The sequence below is a fragment of the Coccidioides posadasii genome, chromosome 1 (genome assembly GCF_018416015.2).
Source record: "Coccidioides posadasii str. Silveira chromosome 1, complete sequence".
In the NCBI taxonomy this organism is placed as follows: Eukaryota; Fungi; Ascomycota; class Eurotiomycetes; order Onygenales; family Onygenaceae; genus Coccidioides; species Coccidioides posadasii.
Genome location: NC_089407.1, coordinates 3,083,595 through 3,099,755, shown reverse-complemented (window position 1 = coordinate 3,099,755; position 16,161 = coordinate 3,083,595). Strand labels below are relative to the sequence as shown.

Here is a 16,161-nt window from a genome sequence, read left to right as displayed (position 1 = left end):
AGTCCGCAACCTTGTGAAGGCCCAGGATGCGTGTATATATTTATGAAATGACAAGGCGCGAAAGCAGAGGGTATATGTTTCAATGCCTAGAACAAGTATGATAATACACTTCTTTGATAAATAGTCCCAGAATTTTCAGTTGCTTGCTTTCGATGAAGAATAGGTATCTTAACACCCCAACGCAAAAAGGATATAGAGGGAGAGAAATTGCTGGAAACACGTGAAGATGTTTGAAATCAGCCAATACATCAAAAATTGGGATAAGAGACGAGGATGCCTAGACTGTGACTGAACACAGAGTGATACTACGCGGGTAGAAATGCGTTTCCGCCATGATCACTTCTCTACGCAAAAACCGGTTGAACTTGAGGTTGAGGTGTCACTGGCACAGAGTCAATAGCGGAGCGGCGAACAATGCCTCCAGTGACAGGAAGGTGGGACGATGAGCCCATGAGATAAGAGTCGACTTCACGGGCAGCTTGACGTCCTTCGTTGATACCCCTAAGGAAAAATTAAAAATTATTATACGCTTAGACTAGCCAAACGGAATGTATGTTAGCTCATTTGGACTTACCAGACGATCAGTGACTGCCCGCGTCTGCAATCTCCTGCAGCGAACACGCCGGGGACATTGGTGCTGTATTGACCAGCAGGTGTCTTGATGTTCTTACGGGCATCCAATTCTACCTCATTGCCTAGAACACGTTCCTCGGGGCCCAAAAAGCCCATGGAGAGCAGGACAAGGTCTGCAGGGAAAAATTGCTCACTTCCTTCAACTGTCTTCATGTCCCAGCCTCCAGAAGCGCTCCTGGTCCATTCAACGCGAGTGATATTGATACCCTTCACGTTGCCATGTTCATCGCCGACAAATTCTTTGGACATGACGCAATACTCGCGAGGGTCTTGACCGAAATGCGCCTTAACTTCGCTGTGACCATAGTCCACACGATATACACGTGGCCATTGGGGCCAAGGGTTATCACCAGCACGCTCTGGGGGAGGCTGTGGAAGAAGTTCAAAATTGGTGACAGACTTGGCGCCATGACGAACTGAAGTTCCAACGCAATCATTACCCGTGTCTCCGCCTCCAATAACGATAACATTTTTACCTTTCGCGGATATGTATGCGCCATCGGTGAGCTCGGAGTCAAGAAGAGACTTGGTATTCTTATGGAGGAATTCCATAGCGAAGTGGATACCCTGCAGCTCACGGTTGGGAATTTTGAGATCCCTAGCAACTGTTGCACCGGTAGCGATGATGACAGCATCATTTCCTTTCCGCAGAGATTGTAAAGTCACATCACAGTCTGGCCCAACGGGCGTGCTTGCAACAAATTTGATACCCTCGGCGGCCATGAAATCAACACGTCTTTGAACGATCTTCTTATCAAGCTTCATGTTCGGAATACCGTACATCAAAAGACCGCCGATACGATCGGCGCGCTCGTAGACAACAACACTGTGGCCGGCACGGTTAAGTTGATCTGCCGCAGCAAGGCCAGCCGGACCAGAACCAATAACAGCAACGGTCTTGCCTGTGCGAACCGGAGGTGGCTTGGGGACCATCCAACCCATCTCAAATCCACGGTCAATAATAGCGCATTCAATCGATTTGATGCCAACGGGATCTTCATTGATACCAAGAACACATGCGCCTTCACACGGAGCAGGGCACACACGACCCGTAAACTCGGGGAAATTGTTTGTCATAAGCAAACGATTAAGTGCATCCTGCCATTGGTCCTGGAAAACTAGCTCGTTCCACTTTGGGATAATGTTGGAGATCGGACAACCTGTGTCGGATTGGCAGAATGGGACACCGCAGTCCATGCAGCGAGCAGACTGGTATTTGAGTTCGTCCTCGTTTAGGCGTTGGGACAATTCAGCCCAATCTCGCGTTCGAGTTTTGGAGCTTCGGTATTTCTCATTGTGACGGTGATATTTCATGAAACCCTTGGTCTTATCAAGAATCAAAGTTGTGCGCTTTTTCTCGGTTTTGGAATCAGTAATGCTATCCTCAATATCGAGAATATCACTTTTCTTCGCTTCCTCACGGTGCTCCTTTGAAGCAAGATTGGGCGACTGAGCGCGGGTAAAGGCGATTTTCTTTGCACCAGCCTTCTTCGTGGCTTTTCCTTCCAAAACCCGCTTGTAGTCAGTGGGCAAGACCTTGACAAAGTGAGGCAACGCCCGAGCAAAGTCAGAAAGGATTCGAGCTGCAATTTCGGAGCCGGTATAATGGTGATGGTCTTCAATAAGGCTGCGAACAGATGCAACTTCCGCGGGATCTTCTATTCCGGAAAGCTCAACCATTTCCGTATTGACCCTAGTATGGAAATCGCCATTCATGTCTAGCACATAGGCAATTCCGCCGGACATACCAGCTGCAAAGTTACGGCCGGTAGAACCCAAAATAAGAACCCGACCGCCCGTCATATACTCGCAGCCGTGGTCACCGACACCTTCAACGACTGCAGTAGCTCCTGAGTTACGGACAGCAAAGCGCTCGGCCGCCACACCACGGAAATAACAGCTGCCTCCAGTGGCACCATACAAACAGACATTTCCAATGATGATATTTTCCTCAGCTTTAAACACGGCCCCACGAGGCGGGTAGACGATGAGACGGCCGCCGGACAAACCTTTGCCGACGTAGTCATTGGCATCACCTTCAAGCTCCAGGGTAATGCCAGGGGCTAAGTAAGCACCGAAAGATTGACCAGCAGAACCTTTAATATTTGCGTGTATAGTGTCTTGCGGAAGCCCGGTATCGCCGTATCGTTTACTTACGTGGTAGGAGAGAGTAGCGCCCATTGCACGATCGGTATTAACAATATCACACTCGACACGGCAAGGAAGGCCCTTCTCCAATGCAAGTTCGGCCTCGGCTATAAGTTTATTGTCCAATCGAACATGGAGACGATGATCCTGTTTCCGAACACTATAGGTCGCGACTCCCGGTCGGAGAGAATGAGCAGGAGTTAGAATGAGCGAGAGATCGATGTTTTCCAGCTTTGGGGAGGGCAAATCATCACGGATCCTAAGGAGCTCCGCACGGCCAACCATTTCATTTATAGTCCGCATACCTAGTTTAGCCATAATCGCGCGAAGCTCGTTGGCTACATAGTAGAAGAAATTGATGACGTGCTCGGGTGTTCCCTCAAATTTCTCTCTCAAGGCAGGATCCTGTGTCGCGATACCAACTGGACAGGTGCCGAGATGACATTTGCGCATCATAATGCAACCCATGGCAATCAATGGAGCCGTGGCAAAGCCCCATTCTTCGGCTCCAAGCAAGCATGCGATGGCGACATCTCTACCGGTGCGTAACTGGCCGTCAGTTTGCACGATAACGCGACCTCGAAGGTCATTCAGGACAAGAGTTTGATGAGTCTCGGCAAGACCCAGCTCCCACGGTAAACCAGCGTATTTGATACCGGTCCATCGGGACGCACCCGTTCCTCCATCATGGCCGGAGATGAGAATGTGGTCTGCTTTAGCCTTTGCGACACCAGAAGCAACGATGCCCACACCGACTTCGGAGACAAGTTTAACGGAAACACGTGCCCGAGGGTTAGAGCATTTCAGGTCGTAGATTAATTGCTTCAGATCCTCGATGGAATAAATGTCGTGATGTGGTGGCGGAGAGATGAGTCCGACTCCAGGGGTGGAGCGGCGCGTCTGTGCGATCGGTCCCGTGACTTTGGAGCCGGGAAGTTCTCCGCCCTCGCCGGGCTTGGCACCCTGCGCCATCTTAATCTGCAGCTCGTCGGCGTCGGCCAGGTATGCGGAAGTGACACCGAAGCGGCCTGAAGCGATCTGCTTGATGGCAGATCTCATGGTGTCCCCGTTTTCGAGGATCTTGCTCCGTTCGGCATTTTCTCCACCCTCGCCAGTGTTGGATTTACCACCAAGGCGATTCATGGCAACGGCGAGCGTCGAGTGCGATTCGTAAGAGATGGAGCCATAGGACATGGCGCCAGTGACGAAACGACGGACAATTTCAGTCCATGGTTCAACTTGTTCAATTGGCACAGGAGTACGTTGTTCGAAGTCGAAGTCGAGCAGTCCACGGAGTATGCAATTCCTGATCTGCTCATGTTCTGATCGTGCGTACGCTTCGTATGATTTGTCGTTTTTGGTCCGCACGGCGTCTTGGATATTGGCTATGCTGACGGGATCGTTGATATGGGCTTCGCCGCCATCTCGCCAATGGTATTCACCAGATTCCGGAAGACCAGGAATCTGGGTGATCTGGCGGGTGGGATATCCTCGTTCATGGAATGCAAATGCATCCTGGGCGATCTGTTTGAACGTCATTCCTCGAATTCTGCTGGGCGTTCCGGCAAAGCAACGATCGATAACGCTATCGTCAATGCCCAACGCTTCAAATATCTGAGCTCCTTTATAGCTCTGCAGTGTGGAAATACCCATCTTGCTCATGACCTTGAGAATCCCTCCCTCACACGAGGTCTTATAGTTTGTGATGACTTGCTCATCGGAAAGCTTCCTTCTGATCAAGTTCTCACGGTTCATCTTCAAGATGCATTCCATGGCCAAGTACGGGCAAATGGCATCGGCGCCATACCCGACGAGCACACACATGTGGTGGACTTCACGAGCCTCAGCAGTCTCCACAACAATGGCAGCTAGAGATCTCCATTTATTGCGAACAAGATGATGATGGACGAGACCAGTAGCGAGGAGCGCAGACACGGCAACCCGATCCGCAGACGTGGCACGATCTGACAGGACAAGGATGCGATCTCCGTTCGCAATGCCCTCGGTAGCAGCGGCGCAAATATCATCCAAAGCGTCGATGTATCCTTGTATGCTTTTTGACTTTTCAAAAGTGATGTCAATGGTTTTAACTGTCCACTCACGATGCAACGTTGGCAGCATCTTCAGGGCATTAAACTCATCGATCGATAAAATGGGTGAAGGAAGATGGAGACGATCGCACTGAGAGGGATCGATTTCTAGTAAGTTTCCCTGAGGCCCAACGTAGCATTCCAGAGACATGACAATTGCTTCGCGGATAGGATCAATCGGCGGATTTGTGACTTGAGCAAAAAGCTCGCGGAAGTATTCATACAGAAGACGTGGCTGCTGCGCCAAACAAGCCAGCGGAGCATCGTTCCCCATGGACCCGAGAGCTTCTTTAGAATCTGCGGCCATGGGGCCGAGCAGAAGACTAACTTGTTCAAATGAGTAGCTAAAAGCCTTGAGCCGCGGGTCCTGTTGAATGGTGGTGTCATCCAGTGCGGGTGCTAGACTACCCTTTTCGGCGGCCTTTTTATGAATTTTGGGCAGGCTGAGCAAATGTGTCTCGATCCAATCCTGGAAAGGCTGGCGATTCGCCACTGTTCTCTTTAATTCCCTGTCATCGATGATTCTCCCGGCAGCTGTGTCAACAAGGAGCATTTTTCCAGGCTGTAATCGCCCTTTTTCGATAACGCGCTCCGGGTCAATGGCGATGGTGCCTACTTCCGAAGCACAGATGATACGGTCATCATCGGTGACATAGTACCTACAGGGACGAAGACCATTTCGGTCGAGATTCGCACCGCAATAGCGACCGTCCGAGAAGGTGAAGAGAGCAGGGCCATCCCACGGCTCCATCAAACAGGCAGCCCACTCATAGAAAGCAGCCTTTTTAGAATCCATCGCTGGATTGTCCTGCCATGCTTCGGGAACCATCAACATGACCGCCTCGGGCAGAGACAATACTCCGTTAATAGTGAGCAGTTCGAGCACGTTATCGAAAGCAGCAGAATCCGAACCGCCCTCTTCGACGATTGGATACAAATGTTCAAGCTCGTCGCCAAAAATGTCAGACCTCAAGACACCTTCTCTAGCTCTCATCCAGTTTTTATTCCCGCGCAAGGTGTTAATCTCTCCATTGTGAGCGGCCCATCGCAACGGCTGCGCACGATCCCACGACGGAAACGTATTTGTCGAGAATCGGGAGTGGACAAGTGCAAAATGGCCTTCATAATCGACTGAAAGAAGATCATGATAATATTCATAAACCTGGATGGGCGCAAGCTGACCCTTATAAACAATGTTCTTGTTGCTCAAGGAGCAGATATAGAACCAGTTGGCCAAACCCAAAACATGAGTCGCCCGTTTCCGCAAGACATAAAGTTGTCTTTCGAACGTTCTTTCATCAAACAATTCCGCATGGCGGCGATCTGGGGTGCTCCCATCGCCATAAGCGGAATGAAGTACAACAAATGGTTGTATAATATATGGCTCTCTAGACAATGCTGCGGGGCCAAGAAGCGTCGAATCACGAGGAACTTCACGCCATCCCAAAACGCGAAGGTCCAGCGACCTAGCCAAGTCTTCAAATATGGCTTTCGACTCTTTAAGGGCTTCAGGATCTGGTTTAAAAAATAGGTTGCCCGCTGCATACTGGCCTAGAGGCGGGAGTTCTACCCCAACGTCCCGGGCAAAGTGTTTGATGAAGAACTTGTGAGGTATACTAGTCATAACACCAGCGCCGTCACCGTCTCGTGCATCTGACCCTACTGCCCCTCGATGGGTCATGTTGCAAAGAAGGTATCGTGCTAATCGACGCCAACGGGAGTCAGTCTGACGTATCAGGTCTAAGGTAATGAGCCCTCCTTACCATCGGTGATGATCTTGTGACTCGGCTTTCCCTTGATATGACTGAACCAATCGGTTAGCAACACCGCCCCAAATGCTTTGGACCCAATTTTACGCACGCTGTAAACCCTACACCACAGGCATCTTTCTCTAGCTCAGGGTCATAGAGACCTTGCCGTTGGGGCAAGGCCTCTGCCCAGCCATACCCCTTCTCCGACTTGTACTCCGAGTACACGTACGGCTGCTCCTCTTCGATAATCGAATCATGTGCGATTTCTGGGAGTCCCATTTCTTCCGTCGGCGACCGACAGAGAGCGCTAATGTTGCGATTCAATTAGGGAATGGAGCTAAAGGATATCACTTCAGCTATGCCGCCCCAGGGTGATTATAAAGGTTGAAAATTGTCTAAAAAAAGGATCGGGGTGTATCTCTATCTTGGGTTGCAGGGAAGCTGGGAAGGAAAAAGATAATGAAAGAAGACGGGGAGAAAGAGGGAGAGTTATGTGAGGAAGTGATTGATCATGCAGGAAGAGCTCCGGCCGAACCTCCTTCGACAACCCGGTATTGTGGGGGTCCAGTCCCGATGTACACTCGTGGCAAGACGGCCCAGGGAACGCCAGGTGAACCAGTGACAGGTTCTTATTGTGCTACCTCCAGTAGCCGTGATAACGGGTGCACTCCGTATGAAGCGGCCAGCGGTGGATGGCGCTCGAAATTGCTACATAATGAAGAGTGTATAGGCGAAACGGGACTCCAATTCCCGCAGATTCGTCTTCATGAAGACCTTTTCCATCGCATCTGTCAAGCAGCGCACCGGCGCCTACGAAGCATGTGAACGAGCGAGCTGTCGCGACGCCTTCCAAGGAACAAGCGGTGCGCAATCAGCTTTCTCCCTCGGTCCTTGCGCCGCGGGGGAGCAAAGAAGCTCAAAACCTTAAAAGCCTGATAAGCACCACTGACCAATCACACGTGTCCGATTACCCAGATCACAGTGAGCGGTCCCACTCTTCGACAGGGATTCTCTTACGGCGACGAAAATCTGGGAAACCTTAACCACTTTAGGCTTTAGAGCTAATTTCGACCGATGACCAGCCAGCGCCAAACGTTAAAACATTACGTTTTCATCGGCTGGCTACAAACATATTTGTACGTGACTACTCCTCCCATCCATCATCCATCGCACTTCACGAACATCGAGGTCCTAGCACCTGTTTCAATGTATGCCGCTGTATGGGGTGGTGTCCATTACACAGCTACTGACCATTGCACCAAAAAACAATACATCAACAAAACAAGGACGAAATTTTTCGCTAGGGAGGTCCACCGAGCGGTGGCAGAGATTGTGCGATGTCGCCCTTTCTGTCTTTCTTCTTCTGATTGGTGAGTAAACAGCCGCGTGTACGGCATTATTTGGTACGGCCGCGGGCCCGGGCATATGTTTTCCTCTGCCGTGAGTAACGCAGGCATGCAGACTGCTGCCCTTCTTGGCAGAATGATCATTCCGGCTCCCCTGGGGAACATTACGATCATTTTGTTCAAAGAATATTCATCTATCCATTATTTTTTGATTCTTGCTCATGCATACTCTCGATGGCTTTCTTCTAGCTACGTATTCCAATGTTCAACAAATATCCTATTGCCGAACGGAGGGATGCAAGTCCTTTTTGGCACAGCACTATAAATAATTCGGAGGACCTATCTCGTTTTCGACTTTAGCATGATCCTTACGTACAGTGAGAGGCACCATGCCTTTGTTTACCTATCTGGCAATGCTCTGAGCTATGTTTCTTCAAAAGGAACAGAGGCTGAACACAGCTGTAAAGAGCCGTATGCATCTTGGATGGTTCTATGTTCCTGATCACTGCATCGTCATTCGATTTTGCTAAAAACATCCCGTCTTGATTCTCTCCGGCAAGTTGGTAGAATGTCCTGCGAAAGCCGTCAACACATGACGGAAGTTGAAGCTGTTTATACCAGGCGGCCGGCTCCACAAAATAAGCATCCGACATCGCAGCTCGTCACCAAATCACACACGCCCGATTGGACCCCAGACTTTTCTCATAGTCACAGATTCAAGTCACGAGTTTGTCCCACGCATGAGCTTGAGCTTGTCACGTAAACTCGTGGATATCCTCCGCAGGGCTCATGAATTCGGTTTAGGCGGGTTAGTTCGTTTAAAGCGACAGAGGGAGAAGGTCTTGACTGTAAAGAGCCCCACGTTTTGATTTCCCGGCAGATTGATATCTCTTTTTGTGGGGAATGGTTTTTTGCGACGGAGGTCTAATCGATATGCGGTGTTTAGTATAGATAGGCGTGCTCTTTGCCTATCTCTACCGGCACTATTGCTCAGTCTCCAGTTACGATTATTGAGCAAAATAATAATAATAGTAAGGAGGGGGGAAGATGTAAAATGAAAAGCAAAAAGGGGAACAAAAGAAACGGCGCATGGAGAACCGTTGTGACCGACTACTGCTCTTCAACCGTATCCTTCGTGTCTTAGGTAGGGCCTTCTTTGCCCCAACGAGACCAGTAACCCCCCAGACCATGTTGATGAAGAGATCATCCCTTCGAGTTCACATGTGAGGAGATGAATTGTACTAGATACATCCCCATGGGACTGCATACCTCTACACACCGCGCACTGCTGGCCACGGCGTGCTCCATACATATCTCAGTAATTAATAATGCCACAGTTGAGAACAATGCACACCTGGGTTATTCCGCTCATAATTTCAACGCCAATCTTCTCGTCGTTGATTACTCCGTACCGAAACATTATTTCAAACCACAGGAAGACATGCGCACCCTGCCAGGGCAGATCTGGGATTTTGTCCGAGACCAGGAGTCCCGGTCCCACCCGGCGCATCTGCAATGCTCGGGAAACTTCGGAGACTGGACCGCACCACCCTAGTCCGTATTCGTCGAACAAATCCGGAATATCGACGATATCCACGAATATTTCCTTTTCTTTGGATCGCCGCTCCGGCTTTGCGAGATATTCCCCTAGGCTGCGGAATATTGTGCCCCATTCTGTTTCAACTTCACTCACCGTGCCTCAAAACGCTCGCAACCGTCGTTCATCCTGCCAAGCCCGCTCACTCGACCCCTGTTTGTGCGTGCACCGGTTGTCCGGCACACTCACTGCGTGAAGTTGGCAGGCCCACTGGATGCCGCCTAAAATCAAGCCTCCGTTGTGATATGATCTATCCCTCGCAAAATTTGATGATCCAGATAGCGCTTGGGAATCGCATAGCACACATTCGGAGTCGGGATACACTCCATTTGAACCACTTTTTCAATCATAGATTTCTGAAGCTTCTAGTTGATCTACTTTTCACTACAATACACTATATTGCGTTGTGATTGAGTACTGCTATTTCCGGGTTCAAAAGGTGCAATCCGGGAAGCCATTCAATGTTCAAAACATGGGAATAGCGATGCAACTTCTCCTGCAAAGAGATATCTCGTGCAGTGCGTGTTGAGTTAACAAGGTGCATCTACAGTTGACTAGTTATCTTCTACTATTTAAGATTCTCCCTTTGTGAGACGACCGCACCGAAGAGCATAAGAGGTATGGACGGAATTTCTCCCCTCCAAAACCCGCTAGCGTTGCCAATAACGGTCTCGCTACGGTCATAAGAATCCGGCGGCAGACAAGACCTCCATTTCCCTTTACATTTAAAGTGTTCACTATTAGCAGAGCAAACACCATATGGAAATGCCGGAACCCTACCTGAATAAACAGGACATAATTATTGTATCCCTAAAGTTTCATCAACTTCAAAGATGTCGGCGACTTGGGGAAATTCAACAAAATATCTTGCAGGTTTGTCCGGGCAGTTGACATGGAGCTGCATGATTCTCTGCGCGCTTTCATCATCAAGGCATATATCAAATGAAATCCTAGTTGTTGTATCAAAAGGGATATATGCTGCCGGTGAAATGGTGGAGCGAAGGATCTCTGACCACGGTGTCCAACGGATATCCACAACCGACTCAACAGTCCCTAGGTGGGACAGGCGGTTTGGTGAAATATAGCTCAGGCCCGGTTCGATTTCCTGGAACTATCAACCAGCACTTCGCTGGCTGGCCCAATTGTCAGTCGACATCAAACGTTAAAGAAAATAGGAAGTCCAGACATCGCGAATCAGAATCAGTATCCGGTTATTTGCATATCTAATCATATAAGTATTTCTTGGCCATGCCCTTTCGTTGAACTTCTCAAGATCCAATTAGGCCCATCGGCGACTTCATCAAATGCAACATCTACTGTGCCAATGCCATCGCTCTCGATTGCAAGGTACTTGCTAATTTCGTCCGGGCGATAGTTTGCACTGTCTTTAATCTTACGACCAGTCGAGTTCGACAGATGTGCGTTCTCCCTCCCATCTTGATGAGGTTGATTCTGACGAATTTGATCCTGAGTTTCACTCTCGTCTCTCTGAAACTGGGTATGCATTTAGCCTTCGATGTCGCATTGCTCTCACTTTTCAAGTGCAGCGCCATCTCATCGACGAAAAATAAGAATTCGACATCATTCAAAGATCATATCTTTTAACTCGTTTGGTCTCTTTGTCCATTCTCTCGTAACTCGGTAGCAGCAAATGGTTTTGATGCTTCAAACCGATGGATGACATACTGATTTGCTTCAATACAGGGGCGTGCCACTTCTCCCCGGTCGGTATAGTCGAAAGGGATGAAAACGCACCCCGTGCACTTGCCGGTAATATCGAAGGTGAAAGAGAAGTGGGTTCAAGGAGCCCTATCAGATGATACAACTGCGAAGCAGAGGGACCGCACATGAGAGCGACACCCCTTTCATGCAAATGCCATACCCTACATCTATTAAAATCAGGCCACTTGGTGATGAATCCAAACTCCAACCGTACGCCAGAACCCCATTAGAGACCCGCCTTGCTTCTTTCCCGCTTGTGAACCGTGTGCCTCGTCCAAATCGAGTGCGAAAATTTTGCGGAAACCGCTCGACATCTCTGACACGTGTCGACATTTTTCGTGGCATATCGGGCATGAAAAGTCAGTCGACCGCTCCCGATTGCCCTTGTCCCGCCGGTCGTGTTGCTGACAGGGCCAGCTAAGGGGAATATTGAAGAGAAAGGAGATTTCGCCTTATCTTTTACGGGCAGGATGGTGTAGATATACGTCATTTATCCGTGCTGACTTGAATCAGGTAGAAGTGATTCAGTTGCCTGGGTCCCTAGCCAACTTTCTTGCTACCAAAGGCACTTATATTTAACCAACAGCTGACTTCGCCTTTTCTTTTTTTTTTTTTAATGGCATCCCTTGTTCATTCGAACAGCATGGCTGTCAATGTTATCAAACGGCTTTCAAAACGTTGGGGCTCGCCGTTTCGGTTTGTGGAACACTACTGCTTGTTTATTTCGGGCGCCGGCTCGATGTCTCTTTAGTTAACTAATCTCTGCGAGGTGGAAGTCGACTAGGTACCGTTCAAAGATTGGGACATCAAAAGTTCACAACCCCGACCGGACGAAATAAATCGACCCGCGTGTAATGCTCGATGTCATTAACATTCCATTCATCTTGAGAATGTATAACAGGCACTTGATGGATATTTTCGAGCTTCCGGAATCACTCATGCTCTACATGACGATATCAAGACGAAGAGTTTGTGACAGATCATGAGCACGTAGCACATCTGAAGTGTGCATCCCAACCATTTCAATAAATGAGAAACCCCTTAGCTTTTACACATACTATCGGCAAAGGTGACAAATGATTGAAATTCAATTCAGCTTTCGGCTGTAGTTGCCGCAGAGCTACTACCTGTCCCATTGCTGCTTTAACGCAAGTACCAGCCTTACCTACAGAATTTATCTCATGGCTTGTCTGGTTGCAATAGAATAGTCTCTAGTTGTAGATGCGAAAAGTTGCTAGAAGTATCTCGGTGCTGTAGCAAAGCCGCCGGTTCTCCAGCAGACACAACTTGACCACGGCGACACGCCAACGTCCATTTACCACGTGTGTATTTTGCAGCCTCATTCTGTGCTAGTTCTTCACTCCTCTTTCTGGAGCAATAAATAAAACCACTAATATCTAGAGCTCAGAGGGCATATGTGGGCTTGCTCCGATTATAGGTTTTAATACTCTCAAAAAAACAGGTTGAAAATTAGATAAGTGACGGGAACTTGAAATGGTGGACCCATGGAGCTGAGCTTGCTCTCAGTCAATTTAACGTCCATTTCTATCCAGCAAATACTATGTCCGAAGAGGCACCGGTATCGTACCTGGAGTGTGCGAAAATGCTGTTGACATCCGACCGGTGGATGACGCTCCATGACGTAGCTGATGTTTATCCTTGGGCTAAGAGGTATATATTCCCCTGTTGCGAAGGGAAAAACTTCGATATTTACGGAGTACTTCCACAGGGATTAAACTACGCCACTGTCAAAAACTAGGGGTTCATCTAATTAATCTGCGGATCAAAAAATAGGGCAGTCTTTCCATCCCAAGTCCGTCCAGCATGCCTCGCTTTTCTGAGGGCCAGAACGTTCGCTACAAACCTGTGGGAGGTACGGAGTATAGATATTAGCATTTCTCTCCCCTTTTTTGGCCACTAAAATTTAACTTAATTCCCCAGGCCCCCACTCTCTAACATCTGAGAGCATCGGCACGATCGTGTCTGTCACGACTCAGCCGACACGGCGAGCTGGTCGCAATATTGCTGCTAGCGAAGCAGATCCCAGATATCAGGCTAGCTATACATAGTTACCTACTCGCTATTCGCGATGCTAACGACGTATCGACAGATCAAAAACAAGAATACGGGCAAAACTGCTGCAGTATACGAGAGGAATATCTTGGGTTCTACTTAGAAGGAAAGGGAGTATTCCGGTGTCAAGGTGCTTGCTAAAGCTATGTGATCGGTCCTCCTAGCAGGTGAATTGGCATACAGAGTACAATGATAGGGCATCCTAACATATAATCTTCCTATGTCCTTTTTAAAAGTTGTAGTTAAACAGATTTCAAGCTGAGGGAACTTATTTAGCTTCAGTCCTTTAGGGCCATAAGAAAAGTATTCCATTGTAAAAAAATAGAAGTTTCACACTCTTGTGACCTATCATGAGCAGGCGATCCTCGTTCTCATTGTCTGTATCTTTGTCCGCAGCGTGGACGGCATCCTCGCTCTCATCATCTACATCTTCGTCTTCGGTGTGGACGGCATTCTTGTTGACGGGTTGACTGACCGGGCGGCCAAGAACGGAGGGTTGTGTGGGAGTGGACTAAGTCTCGAGTACGGTTAGCGATTGTCAAAACATAGTAACTAATTAATAATAAACAGTGATAACTAAATACCAGCATTGTCAAAATCAAGATCTTTAATGGATTTGTGCTTATGACCATTGTGGCAGAGCTCAATAAGCATGCATGAGCTCACATTGCCCTCCTGGTTTACTGTGGAGATGGTGAAGTGACTCAGTTCCGAATGACATTTGTCAGGCTGATTTTGCATTGTGTAAGTTCTCTGGTTGCCATGCTGACTGTTGACAACTGTGGACTCTGTGATAATTGCTGCGGTGATTTTTATATAAGATTATTGTACGGAGTATGGATTTAAGAATGGGCACGCATTTTATAGCAGTCTGGCTCTCAAGAATAATATAGTACTTTAGTTTTGCTTTTGTAGATTGTCTCTTCTCCTACATTGCTCCCAAGCCGTCTCCTATGCAGGCGCTCTCTCCCCTAGACTGCGGCATAGCAACAGTGAGCCAAACCTTCAACGAGGAGATCCAGTTGCCTAACTGAACTTAATCAATGCAGGATCAAGGACAACGACCACGTCAGGAAGATCGATATGCGTTTATAACTCCACAAGGCTTCCCTGCCTGCGATCACAGACAATTTGCGTTCTTTGCAGTCTACGATGGACAGTGCGTGATTTGTTCCATACGAGTCTACCCGATACTGACCAAGGCCTTTTCCCAACGGTGGGCCTAATATCTCGGATCACGCAAGCGAACATCTTCATTTAAACCTTATTTCATCGCCCGCCTTCCAAGCTGGCGACTGTGAAAATGCTATCCGTGGTGCGATAGACGCGGAAGAGAATCAGCTAATCGAAGGATTCGCATCGGGTGGAAATGACGCTTCAACTAGTGGTTCAACGGTTGCCTTGGCCCTAGTTGATTTGAATAAGGGAGAGGTGGTTATTACGAATTTGGGAGATTCACATATTGTATTAGGAGAGCTGGAATGGACTGGAGGGAAACTCACGTACAAGGTAGTAGGTGGAGACTTGTATCAATGCTCATCATATTGTCCATTGTTTAATACAGGCCTGATAACATGTTATAATCCAGAAAAGGCTAACGACAGCGGATAATCCCGATGTGCTGGAAGAAAAATCTCGAGTCGAAGCTGCTGGTGGGACTATTCGTCGTCGTGCAGTAAGCACGGATTGGTCCGTGTCCATTCTCTCTGCATATTGCTTATGGTCTTTTTTTTCTTTTTTTCCTTTCCTTTTTTTTTTAGTAGCCTAACGGACTTTATCTTCCTTTCCAGGCACCATAAAGATGTCCCGCGCGCTCCGGGTTCTACAATATAAAAAACCACTGAACGATGAAGATGCCGCACGAGACTTCATATCGAGCCAACCCCACATATGTCTCCTCAAACCTAATCCCGACATTTTAAGCGTCCTCATCATAGCCACGCATGATGTGCGGACTGTTGATGAGCATACGCTGGTCGAATTTATTGGCCAGCAAATGGAAGAGGGGCATGATGCAGGGAGCATTTGTGAGAAATATTACACAAAAATGTGCATCAAGAAAACAAGCAGGTAATGCTACATGTATTGTGCTTTTTTTTTGGCTAAGGTTAGAGCTGCTGTGGAATACCGCCTTGTGAGCTAAGGCAAAGCTAGTTGCAGTTTCTAGACAGTTCAGCACGATCGGCTTCCTTTTTCAGGTGGGAGCTGACTAACCTTAGAATTTACTTAACATCCTTTTTTTGAAGCTTCTATTATTAAAATTTCCCTTGATTAAGAGCTCTAGCTTTTCAGTAAAATAATGAGCTAAGTATATTTTCAACAAAGGCATACCTTGAAGAGAACAAACACAACGTACTGTGCCTGTGACACTTCCAATCCAAAGTTAAGGGTGGGTCGATGTAAGTCCAGCCGGCGGGTTAAGGTTTCTCCACAAAGCTTGTTTCATTGCCAAGATTACAGCTCCCAAAAGCCGTAGGCCAGGCCAGGCAAAATTACTTCAACTCTAAGAAAAACATCAGCATATATCTGGGGGTTGTGTGTGCCGTATATAAATGTAGGGTTGCAGGATGTAGAACTAAAGGTTGTAAGTTATAGCAAGAATCATCATTTCGAACACAAGGATACCCATGGCGTCCCTATGCGGGTATGAGGCCTTACGGAATAGTAGATCTTGCGAAAATCAAAGGGTTTCAGGGGAAAGGATAAGAATTTCCGAGAGAAGATAATCCGTAATATTATCGAAAGAACTGCTTATGAGGTCCAACTGTCTTCGTACATTTCCGGTCAGACGCAACCAGAAG

The 16,161-nt window shown here is 48.0% G+C and overlaps 4 protein-coding genes across 4 annotated transcripts; 1 reads left to right on the top strand and 3 right to left on the bottom strand.

Annotated features, from left to right (window-relative positions):
• Positions 1 to 76: 76 nt before the first annotated feature.
• On the bottom strand, positions 77 to 6,901 carry GLT1 (glutamate synthase [NADH]; the record flags this gene model as incomplete). Its single annotated transcript, XM_066123369.1, has 4 exons — positions 77 to 501; positions 575 to 6,572; positions 6,635 to 6,675; positions 6,732 to 6,901. 4 exons carry the CDS (start codon positions 6,899 to 6,901, stop codon positions 345 to 347), a joined length of 6,366 nt encoding a protein of 2,121 aa, XP_065979443.1. The 3' UTR covers positions 77 to 344.
• A 3,891-nt stretch (positions 6,902 to 10,792) lies between these two features.
• On the bottom strand, positions 10,793 to 11,071 carry D8B26_000868 (uncharacterized protein; the record flags this gene model as incomplete). The annotated part of the gene is made up of 1 exon (XM_066123368.1): positions 10,793 to 11,071. One exon carries the CDS (start codon positions 11,069 to 11,071, stop codon positions 10,793 to 10,795), a length of 279 nt encoding a protein of 92 aa, XP_065979442.1.
• Positions 11,072 to 13,646: 2,575 nt separating this feature from the next.
• On the bottom strand, positions 13,647 to 13,950 carry D8B26_000867 (uncharacterized protein; the record flags this gene model as incomplete). The annotated part of the gene is made up of 2 exons (XM_066123367.1): positions 13,647 to 13,871; positions 13,945 to 13,950. The coding sequence occupies 2 exons, from the start codon at positions 13,948 to 13,950 to the stop codon at positions 13,647 to 13,649; spliced, it is 231 nt and encodes a 76-aa protein (XP_065979441.1).
• Positions 13,951 to 14,403: 453 nt separating this feature from the next.
• D8B26_000866 (uncharacterized protein) lies at positions 14,404 to 15,434 on the top strand (the record flags this gene model as incomplete). The annotated part of the gene is made up of 4 exons (XM_066123366.1): positions 14,404 to 14,519; positions 14,605 to 14,872; positions 14,949 to 15,012; positions 15,151 to 15,434. The coding sequence occupies 4 exons, from the start codon at positions 14,404 to 14,406 to the stop codon at positions 15,432 to 15,434; spliced, it is 732 nt and encodes a 243-aa protein (XP_065979440.1).
• Between the last annotated feature and the right edge of the window lie 727 nt (positions 15,435 to 16,161).